The sequence below is a fragment of the Galeopterus variegatus genome, unplaced genomic scaffold, assembly GCF_000696425.1.
Source record: "Galeopterus variegatus unplaced genomic scaffold, G_variegatus-3.0.2 Scaffold662, whole genome shotgun sequence".
In the NCBI taxonomy this organism is placed as follows: Eukaryota; Metazoa; Chordata; class Mammalia; order Dermoptera; family Cynocephalidae; genus Galeopterus; species Galeopterus variegatus.
Window position 1 is genome coordinate 81,781 of NW_007726773.1, and position 22,726 is coordinate 104,506.

The following is a 22,726-nucleotide window of genomic DNA, read 5'->3' on the forward strand; positions in this document are numbered from 1 at the left end:
CGTTATTTATGGCAAACTATGACAAATCTGCAGCACTACAGTTACAAAGTGCTTTCATACATTTAATGTTGTTTGGTTGTTCTTCATAATACCCTTAAGTAGGAAGGATGGATGCTATAACTATCTCTCTCCGCCACAGCGATTGGAAAACTGAGGCTTGGAGAAACAAATTTCCCAATAATTCCAGAAAGTAGGTGGCAGAAGGGGGGCCAAGGCCCAGCTTTCCTGATGCGAAGTTCTGTGCTCTTTCTATTACACCTACTACCTTCCAAGACCTACCTAAGAGTTCGTTTCAAGCAATATTCAGTATGATGGAATTCTAGAACAATAAAAATGTATCAACAGTTTTTGAAGTTTGATAGAAAATAATCTGACCCAAACATTTTCCTATGTACCTCTACCCCCAACACTTAAAACAGTATTACATTCCCTCAGAGCATTCAAATATTGAGAGAAAAGGTTATTTTTCCAGGGGCAGGAAATGAGGTAACTGAGCATATATGTTTTTCTAATACTTATTTTTCTCAGGAAAGACCATTAATTTTACCAAGAATCAGGAAGGAATCAGTTGATGAAGATGTGGTAGAAATGTTTCTCTTGGAGCTGGCCAGTTAGCTCAGTTGGTTAGAGCATGGTGTTATAACACTAAGGTCAAGGGTTTGGATCCCCATACTGGCCAACCAAAAAAAAAGAAATGTTTATCTTATGCACATTCGGTCACTGTGCAAACTTTAGTTTCTCAACCTGTGAAATGAAGATGCTCCCCTTATTCCAGGTACCAGGGATGCAGTGAGAATTAATGAAAGTGAAACATCCCAACAAGGAGAGACATGGAAGGAGCGAAATAGACAAAGGTCAATTTATAGCAGGTGAAAGAGGATCAGAATCACACCTTGAGTCTTTAGGTTCAAAAACAAGTTTTCCGACAGCCTAAAAATGTTCTCTACACACTAACATGGTTTGTTTTAGTATGCCAACTCATATACATATTTTTAAAAATCAGACCAAACTTAGAAGCAAGCTGAGAACACTTTGTTAATGAGGCTTAAATAGTAAATACTGAGACCTACAAACATACATCCAAATGAAAGATTACTGTTTTCTTTCTGTACCTATGGATGTTGTTTTTCTTGTAATCATTTATCAGGGCAAGGTACAAGCACTAGTACTGCCTTATATAAAATGCTGACTAAATAAAAGAGGCATGAGATTCTGCAATTACAGGTAACAACGCTGAGGCTTACCTTTAAAGAAAATCATTTTAAAGTTATAAAATCTTTTATTCTTTCTCTACTATTCAGAATGCTAGTAACAGTTACAGATAGAATGTGAAAAATGCTTGGTCCACAAATTCTAAGATGCAGTATTTTAGATGATCTCATATATCTGTGTGAATTCTAGGGCTTATATTTGTCTAGGGCATCAGGGGAGGGTGTGGGTATCTTCGTCTGAGTCACTCTATGCCAACTGGACAGGAAGGGGCCTGAATTTGGAATAACATAAAAGGGATGTTCAATCCTCAAAGCTGTAGTATCCTTGAAATATTTTGACTAGAAACTCAGTGAACAGCAGTGAAGGTCCAGGGCTCAAAGAGGAAACAACAGACAACTGCAAGTGATCTGAGCAAAGGCATCACAGACTGATAAGGGTGGGATGAAACTGGCCTCTCCAGGAGGATGAGAGGCAAGCCCTTCCCTTCCCATCTACAGTGAAGAAGTAAAAGAAGAGGTCCATGAACAGCTACACAGGGATTCCTCCTATATACATGTAGCATATCCACGTAGAACCATTATATAATTTGACTTCAAATATTTTTTTACATAAACCTCTATCTCCTTTTGAAATGTTTAGAGTATACAGAGTCTTCCAAAATACACAATTGCAGAGTTATATCAGATTTACCAAATTTATACTAAAGTCAAGTTGGACTATATCAGTAAATTGTGATTCTTTTGATTTCTAGAAAAACGGTGCTGTTCTAGAACAATCCTTTAATGGACTATAAGCAAGTAAAACACACCAATGATAAATAAAAGAGTAGATTATTTTAACATTTCTATATTTGGCTTTCTGGTCTTTTTCATTATTTTTTAAAACTAATATCTCTGTCTTTATCACAGGCTTCAGGCATATTAATGTTAGCAGACCCAGCAACAAGTTACTAATGAACAATCTGCTTATCTGTCTCCTGGTCATTTGATAGATACATCTTGTCCCCCCGGTTAAGACAAGTTAAATTTGAGAGAAAAGGCTGTCATATTTTTATTCTTTTTATGATATCCTCTAATACAAGTCTGGGATAAACAGTTTAAGGCTTAATAAATAAAAATTAATTTCAAGACTTTTTAAACATCTTTATTATGTAAGAAAGTCCTTAGTAATGACACTTAAATTCAAAAAAGTAATAATAATAATTTAAAACAAGAATGTCAAAATAACCACAATCTGATTTTTTCTTTGCTAGCATTGGCCAATTGATAGACTTTATCTTGGGAGACAGAGAAATAGACATATTGTCATAAATCCAACTATCTGGCTATTAACAATGCAATGATATAAAATCTTCACTTCTCAATTATCCATGCAAAATATAAGGGAGAAATAACATGGAAAACAAGGAGGAAAATGAAACACCCATTTTAAGTAATAGGAAATCTTGATACACAGGACCATGATTACTGCCATGCAGGTTCAGGAGAAAGTGAGAATTCCAACCCACATGCAGATAACTTACACGGTGGATAACCAGAACAGAATTACCCAGGGGTCAGCTATAACTAGCTTTACAATATTTGCACTCTTCTTCTTAAAAACTAAAAATTCTGTAAGCATATCTAAAAGTATGCAAACCAAAAGGCTTCCATAATAGGAAACATGGTGATTTCCCAGATAAAATCATTAAGACTTGGGCTTACTATCTTTTTCTGCTAGTGTTTTCACAAGAGGGTAATTCAACAGGAAATCTAGGGAAGAATGCAAAATGACTTTACCAAACAGGCACCAAGGTCTATACCTTTGTCATGAACTCCTCCAGTTGCTCTACAAACAGCTTGGTCTGCTCCTGAATAAACTGCTCACAGGCCGACTTCAGATGACGGTCTACATCTTTTTTAGAGTCAAGATAATGTTCTCTTATCTCAGGAGTACCCTTAAAAAGAAGATGACAATTTCCTCCTGTTTTTGTGTGCCTAGAAATTACCAGACATGTAAAGAATGTCGTTTATCTCCCACCACCAATGAAACAGACTCCTTCTCACCTCCAACAAGAACTCTATCAAGGCATTGTTGCTATTCAGCCTAAAAAATCTCGGAACAGTCATAGGGTTCAGGATTTTAAATGCTGCATCTGTGAAACAAAATTACTCATCCAGTGAACATGTACAGTTTCAACAGAGAAGCCATGTGTAGCATACACTAGTTCTCTACCACCGCAAAGCAAAAAGCCACTTCATCTTCACCAACTCATCCCCATGGAAGGATGAGGGTGAGCTGAGTGCTAGTGATGGCTACTACCCACACAGAGTTATCCTCTACATGTCGGAATTGCAAAATGACTGTTAATCTCAAGTATTCATTTATAGAAAAAAAGAAAAATAATAAATGGTAAGCAATACCTTAAAATTTCACTGCTTAACTTTTAGGATGTTAAACAGGGTTTTAGAAATATTCACATACTTACCCAGCTTCTCTGTTAAGCACCTGGCTGGCACAGAAATTTATTCAGTAGAAGCAGAGTGAATAAACTAATGTGTCAGCCAGGAAGAAAACACCAAAAGGACATATTTACCACTTAACCTCCAGACTAACTAGAATCTATGAAAAGAATTAACTGAGGTCTCATTGATGTTCAAATGCAATAAGATATAACATTAGTCATGAGAGGTTAGAGGCTTAAATGTAAAGATAGCAAGTATTATTAAGTGATAGTAAGAAAAGACCATTTCTTTGCTTTGCTTTGCTTTGCCGGACTGAAGAAAGCAAAGCGTGAAATGCTTCCAACCCTGGTTTTGCAAGCACATACCACAAATAATACTTACTGCCTTGACCCTGGTCTTAACAAAAAAAAGCCTCTGTGAGATTCAGTATTCAGAGTAAAGCTTTAGTAAATGGCTCTTTGTGTCTGCAGTCTTTTCTACAAGATACCTGAAAGATTCTGTCTGCAATAAATAGAATCAAATCATCATATGATAGGGTTATATACACTTCATGATATTTGGGGGAAAACATATTTTAAACAAAATTTTGCCAAACTCTTAGGAAATTTCATTTTCTCACACTTCAGTGAATCTACACTAGAAGGAAGCAGCAACAAATTATGAATTAGAAAAAAAAGAAACAAAGTAAATAAACCCTGCTCTAATCCCATCACTTAAACTACGTAAAGGACTATCAGAAGCCAGGAATTCTTCAAGATAGAAGCACCATTCCCACACCTCACACTGCAAGGAAAGAAAAAATCAACCAGAATGGTTGAAAGACAGAATCCTCTAATGAGAATAAGCTTTAAAAAAATTATGTATCCTGTAAAGACAAAAGCCAGGAAATCTGACTCCTGTTTAAACAAAACAAATCCAAAAGTACACACACACAAAGTATATGAGCAACGAACAGGCTTTACAGAACCAAAAGGTATTCTCTGTGGTAGACAGGAGAGAGCATGAGGAAAAGAAAAAGAGCAAACTGTTTTAATATGACTCATCATGAGGCCATGCTGACTCTCAGTTGAGTTAAACCAAGTCCACTATCAGATAAGCACAGCAATTCAGGAACTAAAAACCTGCTACCCTTGGAAATCCTATATTTGGGGTTCCTCTGAACTACAGAAAACAGAAAATAATTTAACTATTTTCTCAATTGCCCCAATACATGAGAGAAGTTAATTCATTACTCAGAGCTTATATCTCTTAGAAATGGTTAAGAAAGATAAAGTTTATATAAATTTGTAAGTAATTAAGGGAAATGAGAAATGTTTATTGTATATCCTTAACTGCTTAAGATCAACATCTTAGAAAGTAACTACAGTCTTCCCTCAGCATCATGCAGGATTGGTTCCAGGACACCCCCTACCCCCAATACCAAAATCCATGGATGCTGAAGTCCCTGACATAAAATAGTGCAGTATTTGTATATAACCTACATACATCCTCCCGTATACTTTAAATCATCTCTAAATTACTTGTAATACCTAATAAAATGTCTGCACATCACTTCATTCACATGGATTCAACATAGTATTCGGCACACAGCAAATTCAAGTTTTGCTTTTTGGAACTTTGTGGAATTTTTTTTCCCAAATATTTTCTATACACAAATGCAAAACCCATGAATACAGAGGGCCAACTGTACTTTGATCTTTTAGAAATCATCTACTGTTAATTCAGTCAGAGACAAATCATTAGGATGGATAAATCATCCGTCCCAAGATGATGCAACGTCTATTACCAACTCAAAGACCCTACCTACATGATTACTAAACAACCAGCTGATTTAAACAATACCACTTAAGTTTATTTAAGCACCTGAAACTTACAAAGTATTTTAACATACATTTCCATTCATTTCCATTCTCAATGATGTTGATAACCTGGTGAAGGTATCATGACAAGCTGGTTATGCTCATTTTACCTAAGAGGACAGTGGAGAAGCAGCAGCCAAAACACCCACCCAAGATCACACAAGAGCTAGGAAATGATGGGCCAGAAGCAAAACTTGACTCTTTCAGACTGTTAGATAAGTTCTCTTCCCATTTTACTCGGATGGCTTCCTGAATTTTCAAAAACTGACAAATTCAACTCAGTATTTTAAATCATCCTAATTAACTAACACTTACTATTTAGTTTACACTATTTTTCATTTTTTTAACTGGTTATAGTAATATGTGGCAGAATCTAAGAGAGGTAATACTATATTACAAACTGAACTAACCCTTCATAAAGAAAACACAGCAAGTCAGAAGTAATTAGGATGTTGATAGTTCAGCTTAGTATGAACAAGTAACATATTTAGCAAGCAAAGCATGCAAAATAATTGCAGATGAACATAAAATAAACCCATAACCTGTGCTGACACATCTGGACAAGTCAAACATGCCCAACTGTGCCAACTAGGATAACGAAGTACCTCTAGTTTTCTTGAGGTCCAGGGAAATTTCCTTAATGGTGAATTCAGTGTGAAATGGAGCAATTTGTTCACGAAGAATCAAAAGGTGCTTAATTAAGAAAAGTTGTCCATCAATCTGAGTCTAAGTTGTAAGAAAGAAAAATGAATATTATCACAGGTTAAATCAAAATAGGAGCATATAAAACACATATGTTATTAATCAACATTAATCTACCTAGGTTTACAATCTTACAGTGCCAACACTTTTTGTTATGCAATAAACTCTCCCCATATTACCCATGTTAGAGTTATCTGATAAAAATCTTACTTCAAACTCTCATTAACAATGTCATCTGCTCTACTTAGGAAATCCAAGAAAGTCAGACAAAAGGCTATAAAGCAGCACATTCAGAAAAAGAAACCAAATCTATTTTATCTTGGTGCAGAGGCAAACAAGATGACACAGCCTAATGTCAAAACGAGCAGGAGGTAAAGAAAAGCTCAAAGTATGAGCCTGCTGACCTCTCTTGGCTTTCTAGTTTCTTTTCAGGAAAATGGCTTCCACTATTTGGTCACAGACATTTCAATATCCAGAACATCAGACATATTCATTTTCATAAAAAAGTGCAAAAGGAGCCTCCAAATGTAAAATGATTTGAGGTCACCATTTTGGATTCTCCTGCCACCAACAGAGCACCAACTGTCTATACCCTGAGGGTCCTACATGTCCTTTTGCCTTTTTAGGACCCGTCCACAAGAGCCTTGTGATTCTAGCTCTGACCCAATCCCAAATAGTGAATAATCATAGTTCTCATTTCAGGAAAGAGTCTGTACATTAATAAGAGCAAGGCTGTATTTGCTCCTTCTTGCTACTACTTAGGGCAGAATCTTATTTTGAAGATATTTCTAATGAAATTTTTTATACTACATTAGAAAATGATAGTTACCCTTCAGTAAGCAATATAAATTTTAAAGGGATTATTTTTATTTTTTTTTTTTGTCCTTTTTGAGACCGGCCGCACCACGCTCAGCCAGTGAGTGCTGTGAGCACACCGGTCATCCCTATATAGGATCTGAACCCGCGGCAGAAGCGCTGCTGCGCTCCCAGCGCCGCACTCTCCCGAGTGCACCACGGGATCGGCCCCCTAAAGGGATTATTAAACAATGTGACTCCTCCTTAGTTTCTCTCCCATTCCTAATAAACACAATCAATGTAAGTATGACTTATGTGATGGAAATTCACTTTGCATTCTGGGACACAGAGCATCAGATAAGTAGGAAATGCTACATGTTTTGAATACTTGCTCTATTTTTAAAAGAACTAACAACACCAATGCTAAAAATAGTGTCATATAGATCTTATTCACTTTACTAAAGCTGTTATAATCCAGCAAATAGAAACATTTGCTGACAGACCAGGTGCTCAATTTAAGTATGTAAGAACAATTTCCTGTCTTAAAAATCTTGGAAAACTCTCTAACAGATTAAGCTATTTTCATTGATCACTTTCAAAAAGCTTTAAAAAAAAAAGTTTTAAAAAAAAAAGTCAAAAGTACACATACTTAGGGCCGGCCCGGTGGCGCACTGGATAGTGCGCCGCTTGGGAAGCGCAGTGGCGCTCCCGCCCAAGGGGTCGGATCCCACATACAGACCGGTTCCCGCTCACTGGCTGAGCGAGGCGCGGGAGCAACACCGAGGGTTGCGATCCCGTTGCCAGTCCCCGGGCCGGTACGGGGGCAACACTGAGGGTTGCGATCCGTTGCCGGACACGGAACAAAAAAGAAAAAAAAAAAAAAAAAAAAAAAAAAAAAAAAAGTACACATACTTAGCCCTGAAAATAAATAAGCTAATGCTTACCAAATTGAGGGCTTCCTCACATATACTTAAGCCCCTTATAATATATAGGAAACAGAATTAGATAAAAGAAGATGGACTATAGATAATGAGGGCAAAACACTGAGTAAAAGGCTTTTCACTCCTCCCTTAAAGAGAGGACAGTGGTACAAGAGGACATTAGCATATAAACTCTTTTTACTTAGGTCGTTTTTTTTTCCCTCCTGATGATCTAAGAAATACATGCTCACTGTAGAAAATCTGGAAAGTTGGGCCGGCCTGGTGGCGCACTGGAGAGTGCGCCGCTTGGGAGTGTGGCGGCGCTCCCGCCGAGGGGTCGGATCCCATGTGGAGACCGGTTCCCGCTCACTGGCTGAGCGCGGTGCGGGCGCAACACGGAGGGTTGCGATCCCGTTACCGGTCAGTACAAAAGACAAAAAGGAAAAAAAAAAAGAAATGAAAGTCGGGAAATTAAAGAAATGTGTAGGGCCTGGTGGCGCACTGGAGAGTGCGCCGCTTGGGGGTGTGGCGGCGCTCCCGCCGAGGGGTCGGATCCCATGTGGAGACCGGTTCCCGCTCACTGGCTGAGCGCGGTGCGGGCGCAACACGGAGGGTTGCGATCCCGTTACCGGTCAGTAAAAAAGACAAAAAGGAAAAAAAAAAAAGAAAAGAAAATCTGGAAAGTAAAGAAATGTGTAGGGAACAGGGGGGGAAATCATCCATAGTCACCCAAAAGCTTTCACTGTTACACACTTCCTTCGATGCATTTTTACATAGTTAAAGCCATACTGTGTATCTGATTTATACTACTTTTCTTTCTGCCTTAACATATTTAATTTTATTGTTTCATTTTTAAAAATTTAATAGCCATGTAATATTCCACTATATGGAGTATGCTACAATTAACCATTTCCCTAATATTAGACATGTGTTTCCTAATTTCACCTCTTGTAAAAAATGTGAGAGCTCAGACTTGGAAATACTTTTTAAAACTTAAATCTGATTGTCTATAACTCTATTTACATCCTCTTCTAGTCCCCACGTCAAACTTTCATTTCAACTCTCCATTCCATGAACAGGAGAATACAGTGGTCATAAACAAAAAGAGAGCTTTTCTAGCAACAACATCCCAAATTCTTTTGTAGGGAGATTTTTTTTTTTTAACTTATCTAAAGTCTTGAAGTCAGAAATCAAGTTTGTAAATGTGGGAGTCAAGAAATATTCACAGGTTTTGAACACTCCAAGCAGCAATGAAATTTTGGCTGGGAACAGCCCCCATGGATTCCTCCTTGTAGGCAACAAGTATTTTAAGTGGAGAGTTAAGCAGAGCAACACTTCTGACCATGCTCTACTCTGACGAAAAATCTCAGGGGCCATGGGAGAAGCACATGCAGCAGCTTTCAGCTCCAGATCCCTTCCTGATTAGAAACTGTAAGGCATGTAGTCATGGCAACGACTTCTAGTCACACATCTCAAGGGCTACAACTTCCTGTCTTCAAACTGACTGGCTGATTTCCTTCAGTTGAGTGAGAACATTCAACTATTTAAAACATCATTGTATGGATGATCATAAATTGCTATGTTTCCTTGGAAATACTTTCTTGGTATTCCAGCAGTACCACTTCCCCAGTTGCTAAAGCTGTAACAAGAAACCTTCACCCCACAGAATTTACAACCTAAGTGCCATTTCTGATACCTTAGCAAAGCTGAACTCTCTTATACAGTGCAGGCTTTATTTAGTACTTGCTTCTCTCAAAGGGCCTCAAAATTCAATCATATTAAACAAAAAGCTCGCTGCCAAACGGCCTTTAATTTCTTGTCTATAAATAAATGCTATTTATATTCCTCAACATTATTATAGGTTCACCTAACACTTCATCAAACCTTGTTTTTGCTGATAGACTCTGATGCTCCAAGTAAGGACTGAATGCAGGCAGACAATGCTTCCTGTGATAATCCTTGGAACACTGCCCTCTGGTGGAATAAAAGAGAAACATCAGCCTGTTGCACTTCACAAAACAAAAAAAAAAAAAGAAAATTCTAGGCTGTGAGTGCAGCAAACAATGCTTGCTTGCCCTTATCATGGGATTAATTAATTACCGGTATTATTCCTTCTGGAAATTTCTATTCCCATGCAACCTTTCTAGACCCAGTTTGTAATGTGCACTCATCTCTGGAAACTTTCACTGATGTGATCCTTCAATAAATATTTACTAGCACCTACTCAATGCCAGGCACTGTGCTAGATGCTAGGAAGTACAGTGGTCAACAGGCAGGCATGGTTCTGACCTCATGGAGCCCTCACTCCAACATAATCTTATGTTGTGGGGCTGCTTTCTAAAAGCTTTAAAGCCAACTCTGAAACAAAACGTCAGTAAACTGAAAATTTATCCCAAGTAATTAATCAGTAATGTATTTTAAGATTCATGCACATGGCTCTTTATCACACTATTATTTTAAACAGCAAAAATTGGAAATCACCTAAATGTTCAACGGTGGGAAACTGACAAATAAAATAATAGTAAATCTAAATTATAGAATACTGTGCATGAAATCAAAGAATGCTGAAGGGGTGGTGAAATTCTTATAAAATATAATTAAGTGAAAAAAAAAACCCAGGTTACAAAATGATATGTGAAGGATGGTTCTTGTTTAATTCTGCCATTTCTTTATCTTCCCAGAGATGTGACATGTTGGTTGGGCCAGGACTCCTATCAGTCCCCTTGCTTCCCTGTCTTCATTCTACCTGTAATGGAACGGATATGGATGGATCCGAGCAAGATATTTATTTAGAAGCCATAGTCCAGGGCCCTGGACTAGCCAATGTCTCCTACTTGACATTATTCTCTTTTTGTCCTTTCCCATGAGGCTCCTGTAGGAAGGAGAGATGAGGGCAGCCTCCTGCTGGGTCACTGACCCTGCCTAGGAAGGCTAAAGATGAGCAGCTTAGACCAAGACCCTCTTCTTCCCCTGCTCAGCCTTCATATGTTTGTCATTGGATTTTCTTTCCTCACCTTTGACCAGTAGGACTGAGACAGTTAAGATTTGGATGTGAGCTAGCTGAAACAAGAATAGGCAAGCCTAAGGCTGAGTGACCTCCTTTGGCCCACCTACTATTTGGCTGAAATCTCTGTAAAATAGCCTAAGAGGCTTTACTCCCTAGAGTCTGTGAGGACAACAGGTTCGATGTGGAATATGCCTCCTGCATATCTGCCTTGGGATCCAGGCTCCACTGTTAGAAGGTTCTGAATCCCAGCCTAATGCCATCATTCGATATACCTCATGGGAAATCTGAGGAAGAAGAGATGACAAATGTCCAAACCTCCCTCTGGATGAGATCTCATCAGTGGGACAAAAAGGCTGGGACATCTAACTCTGTAGAGGTGATCTGGCCTCACCTCTAAAAGTCCCAGAACTTGGCAAAAGGCACTTCTGGTTGCATTTCAAAATCTCCAAGCACAAACACCAACAACTATACCATTTAAATTGGATACAGAGTTGTATTTATGACTCTATGAAACAACTGTGCAACCTTGTTCAGTCCTAGGACTCTGGGGTACGTAATATCTCTGTAGTGTGAGAGTAATATGCATACTCCTGTTGACCCATATTCTTAAAAAATAGTACATCTGGACAATTCTTACATGATTATTATATTTAATCATTTCTCTCTTTACATGCAGTTGGTAGCAATCAAAATAATAAAAAAGTAAATTAAAGCCATCAAATTTTATAAACTATTTTGGTTTAGCAACAAACCACTGACAGCAAATAATTGTGGACAAATCTGATGTTGCAGGGAATTATAACCATATTATTAAACTGAGTGTGGAAAATAACACTGTCCCCTGAAATCAACTCACAGTCTAAGTTGGTGCTTTTAAGAAGGGTACCGATAACTTCAGCAAGTAACTAAACTTAGTCCATGGTTAGAAACACATGTAATCATACTAGTTAAGGACACTGATTCAAACTGAGTGCCAAACTACATTAAAGTAGTTGCATTTAATACAAAACTTAATACTAAACATATATTACACCTGTGTGACACTGGATGAATCACTTGAGCTTTCTACCTCTCTTTTTCTCATCTACAAACTAAGGCAGATACATTAATTAGTAGTTTTAAACTTATTTGCGGTCATGGACTCTTCTGAGAATCAATCAAAGGTATAGCCCTCCTCAGAAAGAAACAGACGCAAACGCACATACAAAATTTTACCCACAATTTCAATGCATTCACAGACTACCCGAAGCCCATTAGTAGATTCTAAGGACCTATAGAATGCTCAGATTAGTAATCCCTAAATTAGACTGACCTTCAAGTTACCACCATATCTAAAAATCATGACTCTAAGAATATCAAACAGGGCTGGCCAGTTAGCTCAAGTGTGGTGCTGGTAACACCAAGGTCAAGGGTTCAGATCCCCATACCAACCAGCTGCCAAAAAATAAAAATTTTAATAAATAAGAATATCAAGCAAATACCATACCAAGATCTTAAAGTAAAATAAAAATGAATCCAACGAAAAGGGCAAGCAATTCACAGTAAAAATACAAGAATTTACACACATACATCTATGCATCTGTATAACTTGGAGAGACAGACAAGAGTTCTTCGAACTGTAGGATACCACATTCCATGAAGATCCGCTGGAGAAATTGTGGTCTGTGGTCTAGGACTGAGGAATTCTGTTGAACCTAAAACCCAAATGGAAAAGAAGACATATTTCACACACATGGATGTTTACAATAATTTACATGACAAATAAAAACTGTTTATTCTCATTAGCTATCAATAGCTGGAGGGTATCAATTTTTACAGCCTCACTTTAATCAAGAATGCCATAAGAAATCTAAATCAGTGACAGGTAAGATTTAACACAATAAGTAAGAACACACATGAATATATACATTCCAGCATCATATATATGCTCAACCCAAATTGCTTTTCCCAAACTGTGATCAAGAATCTTTATGCAATAAATGAACAGCATATGCATAGAATGCAGCCATTTAAAAGGAGGCAGATCTATATGTAGTAATATGGAAGCAAGTAGGAACCAATGGAGGTACGGGAGTGACATGAAAACAAAGCAATTTTAAACAGGGAAATTAATCAAAGCTGGTTAGCCTGCCAGCCTGCCTTCCATGCCCTGAGTTGTTTCATTTACAGGTCTACTTAGCACATCCAGTTCCCAAGTGGCCAGAGCAGGCTCCCCGCTCCACTGAACAAGTGTTAAGGCTTAGTGCTTTCACTTTATACTTTTGTAAGTATTTTTTTCAAAACCAAGTAATAGTTGTATAATTTTGTGTGTGTGTGTGTGTGTGCAGCTGGCCAGTATGGGGATTCAAACCCTTGATCTTGGTGCTATACACTGCCTTCTAACCAACTGAGCTAACTGGCCAGCCCAAATTTTAATTTTTTTTTTTAATTTTTTTTTTATGAATTTGATGAAAGTAAATTTTATTTTTTTTTAAGTTTATTAATATTTTTTTACATTCTATGATGTTGTTGGAGAGCAGCTGGGGGTGAAGGGGAAAGGGGGAAGGAAATAGGGTAAGAGGAAGAGGGGTGAGGTTGAGGCTCATGGCACCCCCCTCATTCCTGCAGGGGAGACCAGGGGGCTTCCAGCGGTGTCTTGGTCATTGCGGGACTGGCTGCAGGTGTCAGGGGGGTGAGAGGGGATGGCCAAGGCCTGAGGCCCCCCACCGCCTCTGCTCAGAAGAGCTTGGGGCACTTCCTGCAGCAGCCCAAATTTTTAAATCTCTTCCATAAGGTCTTACTTTACACTAAGATCTACTCTATTTAAAACTTCTTAAAGAAAAAGAATAAACAAATTCTATCAAAGATATTTAGAGATTAACAGGCCGGCCCGGTGGCGCACTGGATAAGTGCGCCGCTTGGGAAGCGCGGCAGCGCTCCCGCCCGAGGGTTCGGATCCCACATACAGACCGGTTCCCGCTCACTGGCTGAGCGAGGCGCGGGAGCAACACCGAGGGTTGCAATCCCGTTGCCGGTCCCCGGTCCGGTACGGGGGCAACACTGAGGGTTGCGATCCGTTGCCGGACACGGAAAAAGACAAAAGACAAAAAAAAAAAAAAGATATTTAGAGATTAAGTATCTATAGTTTTCCTAAGGATTATGGTGTCTTCAGTATCCTTCCTTCAAAATAAAGAGCCAAAAAAGTAACCCCAAATAAAAGTTTAGTGAAACAAATGTGTTTAAAGCCAGAAGTCAGCTTGTCCGTTCATTTTCTTCACTTTCCTGTGTAACTGACAGTTGATCTAGAAAAAGCTGACATCCACGGCAACTCATCAAAAGGCAAGTGCTCCCTGGCTTCCTCTTCTGAAAAGCACAGCAAACCCCAGAACCAGGGCTTCTCCCAGGGTCCCCCTGCATGTCCTCTTTACCATCCACCAAGGGCTTCTCCTCCTCCTCACTTGCTCTACAAAGAGAATAACGCCTACGCTTTTTGAAGGTACTGATAAACAGTCTCTTCACACAATGGTCCCTCTGCCAATGTGTCCTGACACCTCATTCTACACCATAAACATCATGTCTTTTAAAGCCCTCCTTTCGGAGGCTTCGCGTTCTCACTTCTAACATACCTGGGAGCCAGGAAAAGTGATTATACTTTCTTTCTGCTCCCATTCCTACCTGATTCGGAGTCTTTCTTGCCTTCCACTTTAAATTCTATCACCATTCTGATAACACTGATAACTGTATGGACAACCACGTGGTCATCCTTGACCTTCTCAACTTCAAAGACTTTCACTTCCATCCTCACACCCCTACCCCTCAGGCAGATTTTCTTATTTCTTTCTACAGACTTTCTTCTTACTCCAAACTACTCCCTCTCAAGTATTAAAACTTAGTACCCCACTCTAACCACAGTGTTCTTGTGATTTCGTCTTTCTCCTCTGTTTTCTCAATCGACACCAGCAACCCCTCCTCTGTCTCTCTGTCTTCAATCACACCCTCTCATTTGCTTGCCTCTGACCTCGCTGGCTGTTCTCAGTCAGCTCGGCACATTCCTCTACCCCCATTTGCTCCTTACCATCAGCATCTGCTATGTTTCTCTCCCTAGACTTCTGCTACAATTGCTCTACTTTGTCCTAGGGTGATCTTATACAAGTCCAAAGCACCAACTACTCTTCCATCTTTATTTCTACACCAGTCCTTCTCTTTATAGCTCTAGAGCAATGCTGTCCAACAAAAATATGTGAACCATAAATGTGACACATTAAAATGCCACATTAAGTAAAAAGAAACAAGTGGAATTAATTTTAATATATTTTACTTAATCTAATATATCCAAAATATCATTTTAACCAGTAACCAATATAAAAAGTACTAAGATATTTTCCATTCTTTATTTCACACTGTCTTTGAAATCTGGTGTGTATTTTACACACTTACAGCACATTCAGACTAGCCACATAACACAAGCTCAAAGGCAGGTGGCTACCACATGGGATAGCATAGTTCTAGATCCATATAATACAGATCCTCTCAGTTGTTCCACATGGGCCTTACTCAACTATTTCTTAGCTCCCACATGTACTGTCATCAAATTCTAACCATATTGTTCATCTCTACACTTCCTTAAATCCCTCCACCAATGCCCTCATTCAACCCCCACTTATCTTTTAAATGAAAAAAACACAAAAACCTCCTAACCAATCTTTACAGTTCTGCCAACAACTCTTCATTGTAACACCAGGCACAGGTTAAAAAATAGGCTTTACTGGGGAAAGGGAAAATGCACAGGCCAGGGCTGGCAAGACAAGAGATATATTCTGCTCTCTCCAATAACTCTTAAAGAGGGTTACTAGGACCAAGAGGTATACTAGGACATGGCACAGGATCTTTTGCAGAGCAGGAAATTCAACCCTCTGTGATTCTCCCTCCCTAGAGGGTAAGCGTGATAAAATGGCTTTGTCACATGGGTACTACCCAGGCTGCTTGGCAATCTGGATTTGGGGTACCAGTACTGTTCATAGAGTTGACTTAGAATACGGGATGATGACCTAAACCTGGCTATAATCCTGGGGTAGTTGGGGCTCTTTAAACTTTAAAGCCCATGGAGTTACAGTACCCTTATTACCAGTCAGTCCCATGGGAAGCTGAGTCTTAGTGTTACTCTTACAGCAGGGTGGGGAGGGGAATGCCTTACTTTCCATCTAGCTTATGGTCTAGGTTGCTCTTGAGTATCCAGGGTGAATCTCAGACAATTTTGCTCCTTGTATAACATGTATCCTAGTCCAAACTATCCCATACATCTCTGTCAATGATATTTTACCCCAGTCCCAGCCACTCAATCCTTTTAAAAATGCAAATCTAATGGTGCAATCATCCTGATACACTATACTAGCTAGAAGTTCAAAGTCCATGAGACTATCACATGACATCTATCACAATTTGGCTTATCTTACCTGATCCTTCCCGACATACAACCAGTGCCCAAACACACCAAACTGCTTGTCTTCCCCAAAGCAGCCATGGTTTTCTATTCCTGGATGCCCTCCTACATGCCATCCTTTCTTTTTTTTTTGGTGGCTGGCCAATACGAGGAACCGAACCCTTGACCTTGGTGTTACAAGGCTGTGCTCTAACCATCCAGTCTGTCTATCTTAAACAATTTTACTTCACCTGGCTCTCTTAAGCTCTTTATAAACACATGCCAGCTTTCAGACACCACACCTCACACTGAACCCACCATCCTGCACTCAGAGTTCATTCCCTTCGTAATTTCCATGGTCCAAAAGTACCCTGTACATACTGTCAGCATGTCATTCACCACTGAATTACATCTGTGTCTTGTCAGTCTCTTCCCATAAAGTTTGAGCTTCTCAAAGGCACAAGTTTTTTTTTCATGCCTGGGACATGACAAGTTGTCAATAAAGGTTTATTAACTGAATAAATAAATTTTGGAATTTAAGGCATCACAACCTACCAGATTTTGTTAGACTGTTAGACTCTGCTTCTTCTAACCGAACATCTGAAAACGAAGCTCCAGAAGGTACCTTCTTCTGTTCATCTTTTAAACTTTGTGCAATTTGCTGCATAGAGAAATCAGAAAGAACATTAAAGTGTAGTTATCAGCAGTGTTTTGCAATACGAACATGTTCTTTCTACAAAGTAAAAAAAATACTAGTTAGTAAATTAAATGAACTAATTAAAAGAACTATGGCACAACAATACATGGAAATGAAATAGTTAAATGAGTATGTGGTAACTCTATTCTCATAAACACATACATTGCCTTTTCACCTTATTTCAGAACCAATACAAAGTGTCTACTAAAGGGTCAAATATAAAAGGCTCATATAAGAAGTATACTTTTCAAATTAAAGTTTAGAAGCAAAAGATTGGATACATTCTGAATGTCAAAAATGCTTCTGTTAAGTAACTGGCCAATCAAATAACAAGCTTTTTCATTATGTGACAATAGCTGCAGTATGCTGTTTTTCACACAGATTTTTAGAAGTTACATAGTGTGACTATTTAACCCTTCCTCAGTGCCAAGAGAATATCATATAATATACACAGAACACTAGCTACTAAATTAATATGAATATCCCACTAACTTACATTGGTTATAAAGGTGGAAATACACAAAAATGAGGAACACCTAGTTACTGCCAAAAAGAAAGGCCAGAGAGCTGTTTAGGAGACAGGCTCCATATCACCCAGGTCAGTCCACACATTCTGCATGCAGAAACTGGAAAGTATAGCTAATCCTTAAATGCACACAGACAGCACAGACAGATCACCCTTCTTCTAACCCAGCCCCTCACCAAAGGAAAAACAAAGCAAGCCTATTGACTGCAAGTGGTACCCTTAAGCCAAAAGGTCTGCTATATGAGGAAGCATCCAGGATACTAGTCATGTAATAACTGAATACACATACTAAATATATCACTAAATTACACTGGGAGGGGGGCACACAGTAAATTTTATCATCTAAAATCCTATCAGACAAAACTATTAAAACAGGCATTCTATCTATAATATAGAAACTGATATTTATAATGAAGTCCCGGAGGGCAGAGGAAGAAGAGAGAACCTTCCCTAGATCAGGCTGAGAAACAGACCTATTCTCATCATACCTACTTTGTGGCCTTCAGATTCTAGGCAACTCCTGCAAATGGACAATCCATCTACTCCCTGTTATTATTAGCAATACCCAGACACAGAAAGATAATTCCTGCTATGAGCCTGAAGAATAATAAAAGCTGGACCAAAACCAAACAGCCCCAATACTACATGCCCTACCAATCATGCATCTTTCCTCTGCAAAGCTGATTTTTACAAATTATAAAAAAGGTAACCTATAAATAATTTATAGAACTAGCCCAAATATAGTAATTTAAACAAAAGTCAGGAGAAGGGATGAAAGTTAGGAGAACATTCTTAAAACAACATGTAAGTTCATTCAACTAAACAGGCCGGCATATTTCCAGCCTGTTCACTTTAAAACAAACATACCTATTATTATACATTTATCAGTCTAGGTACTGAAATAAGTTAAAATGCTGGTGAGGATGTGGAGCAGTAGGAATGGGTTAGTATACACACTTGTATTTCTTTGCTCTGTCAACTGAGAGGGCTTAGAAGTAACAACACCCCAGAAGCAATGAGCACACCTGGCACCCAGATCTTGTTTTCTAATACCATTCTTCAATAAAAGGAATCAGGACTTCTTGAAGAAATGGCTGATTCTAGGACTGAAGCAGGAAATATAAAAGATGCACCTAAAGTATCTTGTAGTGCCAGGAAGTAAGGAAGTGCTCAAAAATGAAAACAAAACAAAAAGCTATAATGATGGGGTGTATATGACACCAAAAGTATAAGCAACAAAAGAAAAATTAGATAAATTAGACATCATCAACACTGAAAACTTTTGTACTTCAAGGGACACCACCAAGAAAGAGAAAAGATAACACACAGAATGGGAGAAAATGCCTGCAAATCATATATCTGATAATAGACTTGTATCCACAATAAACAAAGAACCCTTACAACTCAATAATAAAAATAATACAATTAAAAAATGAGCTATGGGGGCCGGCCCACAGCTCACTCGGGAGAGTGTGGTGCTGATAACACCAAGGCCACAGGTTCAGATCCCGTATAGGGATGTCCAGTTAGTTCACTGGGTGAGCGTGGTGCTGACAACACCAAGTCAAGGGTTAACATCGCCTTACCGGTCATCTTTTAAAAATAAAAAATAAAAAAAAAATGAGCAATGGATCTGAATGAACATTTCATCAAGGAAGATATGCAAATGGCCACTAAACACATGAAAAGATGCTTGACATCATTAGTCACCAGGGAAATGCAAATCAGAATCTCTAAGATGGTTAGAATCAGAAAGTCAGATAATAACAAAGGTTGACAGGTATGTGGAGAAATGAAACCCTCATACGCTAGTGGAAATGTGAAGTCATGTAGACACTTTGGAAAACAGTCTGGCAGTTCTTCAAACAATTAAACCATATGACCTGGCAATTCTACTCCTAGGCATAACCCCAAGAGAAATGAAAATACATGTACACACAAAAACGCATATACAAATGTTTATAGCAGCAACATAGGTAACAGCCAACAGGTGGAAGCAATTGAAATGCTCATCAATGAATGAATGGATAAACAAAATGTGACATATCCATACGATGCAATATTTCCAGCCATAAAAAGGAATGAAGTACTAATACATGCTACAACATGGATGAACCTTGAAAATATTATGCTAAGTAAAAGGGGCTAATCACAAAAGAATACATTTTATATGATTCATTCATATGAAATATCCAGAACAAAAAATCTAGACAGACAGAAAGTAGATTAGTATTTGCCTAGGGCTGGGGTAGAAGGGTGATAGCTAAAGAGTATGGGGTTTCTTTTTGAGATGATGGGAATGTTCTAAAATTGATGGTGGTGATGGTTGCACATATCAGTGAATATACTAAAACCACTGAATTACAAACTTTAAATGGTTGACTTGTATGGTAATACAAACTATACCCCAATAAAAGAGTTTAAAAAAAAAAAAAACACAAGGAAGTACTCAAAGACTATAGGGACATGTCAAAAGGAAAGAGAAGCCAGCCTTAAGCAGCTTCCACTGGCCAAATTTGGGACAATTTTGAGCATCAAAAGAATGTAGCAGTAGGTTATAATATATTAACCTTTTAAAAAATAATCTACTAGTGTACAGCATTGCATTTAGCAGGGGTGGGGAGAAGAAGAAAAAGGAGGGAGAAAGGGAAATTAATTCTTTACAGCGGAATGCCAACAATAAAGGTAGAAGAAATGGCAGACGAGAAAAATCACCTTTTTGCTATTTCCAACATAATAAATGGTTCCCAGGCAAGGATCATCAATGACGCTAAAACCACTGGCTGAAAAGATGTTGAGAAACTCACATAATCTCAAAGTATCATCCCATAATTACTTACTAATTACAAAGAGGGAAATAAGCTTTTATAATGAAGAGAGCTAACAATCACCACCTTAACCAAGAGTGGAACAACCTGACATTATGTGCCTTTGATGTAATGAAGTAAGAAGTACACAGCAGCTATGGAGTATTCCTGCCCCAAAAAAAAAATTAAACTGAGAAAATGATCAGACAAATCCATGATATGGCACATTCTACAAATAAAACTGGCCTGGTCCCTTCAATAAAGTCAATGTCATTAAAACAAAAAAATAGGTGGGGTGGAGGAGGGAAGGAGTCTGAATTTGATGTAAAGAGATTAATGAGACATGAAAATCAACTGCAATACAGTAACCTCAACTGGATCCCACTATTTTTATTTTTTGGTCTAGTTATAAAAGGTATCTGAAGGACAAACTGGGAAAATTTGAATATGGACTAAATAGAAACAATATTGTTGAATTAGAGTTAATTTCACTAGTTGTAAAAATAGTATTATGGTTATGTGGATAATGTTTTCATTCTTAGGAGATTAAGAACTGAAGTACTTAGGAGTGACATGTCATGATATCTGCAACTTACTTTCAAATGGTTAGCAACAAAACATACACACATATTTACAGTAAAGTTAACATGACAAAACATTGACAATTGGTGAATCTGAAAAAAATTCTAGACTCCACTGGATATGTGAAGATATTAAGGAACTACAATATTTTTAGGTGTGATAACTGTATTATGGTTGTATTAAAAATAAAAGTGCCCTTACCTTTTAGAGTTACCTCCTGAAATATTTACTGATTGTAATGAAGTTTGGAATTTGCTCTACAACAATTAGAGAGAAGGGGAGTAAGGAGGTATAAATGCAGCAAGGTTGGCCATGTTGAAGCTGGGTTAATAGTATGTAAGGATTTATTATTTTACTGTGTCTACTTTTGCTTATAATTGAAAATTTCCATTAAAAAAGCTCTAGGTTCTAATTCTGTTTTAACACTGATTATCATGGGCCTTATTTAAACTCTGTCCAGAACTCAAAGATAATGAAGATACATATGGAACTGAAAAATCGGCAAAATAAACCTAAGTCTTCAAACTATGTAAATTAGACACTAGTACTGTACAATTTTGAGGAGATGGCCTCCAGGGTTTTTAGGAGAGCATGACACAGAGTTGGGTCATCACCAACAACTATGGTGATTCCTATGTTATCAACCCTCTTCTATGCCACTTATAAAGAAAAAAGAGAAATCACAGGGAGCACTAATTCAATTTAAAGACTGAGAATCTGTATTTCCTGGCAAAGGGGAGAGAACTGAATAGGATGTTTCTAAAACACAACTTAAACACAACCTAACAAATTATTTCTGTTCAAATTTTAAAAATTTTATTTCCTATGACTTTTATAGCAAGTTTATCTTGATTTTACATTTTGTGGGAGGATTAAAAGGCAAAATCCTATTTTAACTAGTCGAAAACATCTAAAAGCTGTGTAGTAGGGAGGCAGGAGATTAAGTAAGGAGAACCTACCTCCATCATGACTAACTTGTCAGGATACGCCAGATCTCCAGGTGCTGGTTTGTAGCCCGTGATGTCTGTCTGAATGTAGATATGGGTTCGGTAGACAAGCCGCTCTTGTACATCTTCCAACATCTGCTTGACTCCAGCTGCAAATGCCCCCAGTTGTTCAGCTGATAAAAAAGTACAATCAACCATTCCTTTAGATTCAGAAAAATACTTTATTTTAAAGAAGCAAAGATATTACTAAATTGTTCAGAAACAGTATGAACCACTTCTGCTTCAGAGACTGTGGTTGTATTAAACTTCAGTGTGACTCAGTGACCTTAGAAACCTTCAATAAATGCGTCTTTCAATTTCCTCAATATTAATCCTCCTTCCTGGGACTCTATAAAATTATTTGTTAATAATATGACAATAAAATCTGAATTTGAAGAGTGCTTTGTGCTCTTTAAAAGTTATTTAATACAGCTTCAGATCAATCCTAATAGAACACTAAGGCAGCTTATTAATTGGGTTATCATCCCTATTTTACAAATAAATTGAGTCCCATAAATATTAAATGACTTTTTAACATTTTCGCCAAAAAAAAAAATGGGTAAAAAATAAAATATGAAATATGAGTTTATATAATATTTTTTCATTTCTAAGATGCCATCAATGTTAAGACACAACAGTAATTCAGTAACAGCTTTCCAAGTATTGGGGGTTTGGAGACACTACATAATCACATAAAATATTCACATTCATTAAAAAATCATCTTAAATTCAGAAGCATTAAAATGTGAGAAAAATGTACATCTTAGAACAAACTAAATACAGTGGAATAA

The 22,726-nt window shown here is 37.9% G+C and overlaps 1 protein-coding gene across 1 annotated transcript in view; it reads right to left on the reverse strand.

Annotated features, from left to right (window-relative positions):
• Nucleotides 1-22,726, reverse strand: part of COG3 (component of oligomeric golgi complex 3) — a 69,108-nt gene that overhangs the window by 20,407 nt on the left and 25,975 nt on the right. Inside the window, exons 13-19 of the mRNA XM_008571124.1 lie at nt 21,909-22,069; nt 16,893-16,998; nt 12,509-12,633; nt 9,817-9,906; nt 6,121-6,241; nt 3,258-3,346; nt 3,014-3,148 (exon numbers count right to left, since the gene is read on the reverse strand). Of these exons, the coding sequence (XP_008569346.1) occupies nt 3,014-3,148; nt 3,258-3,346; nt 6,121-6,241; nt 9,817-9,906; nt 12,509-12,633; nt 16,893-16,998; nt 21,909-22,069 (827 nt within the window). The remainder of the gene's footprint in view (nt 1-3,013; nt 3,149-3,257; nt 3,347-6,120; nt 6,242-9,816; nt 9,907-12,508; nt 12,634-16,892; nt 16,999-21,908; nt 22,070-22,726) is intronic.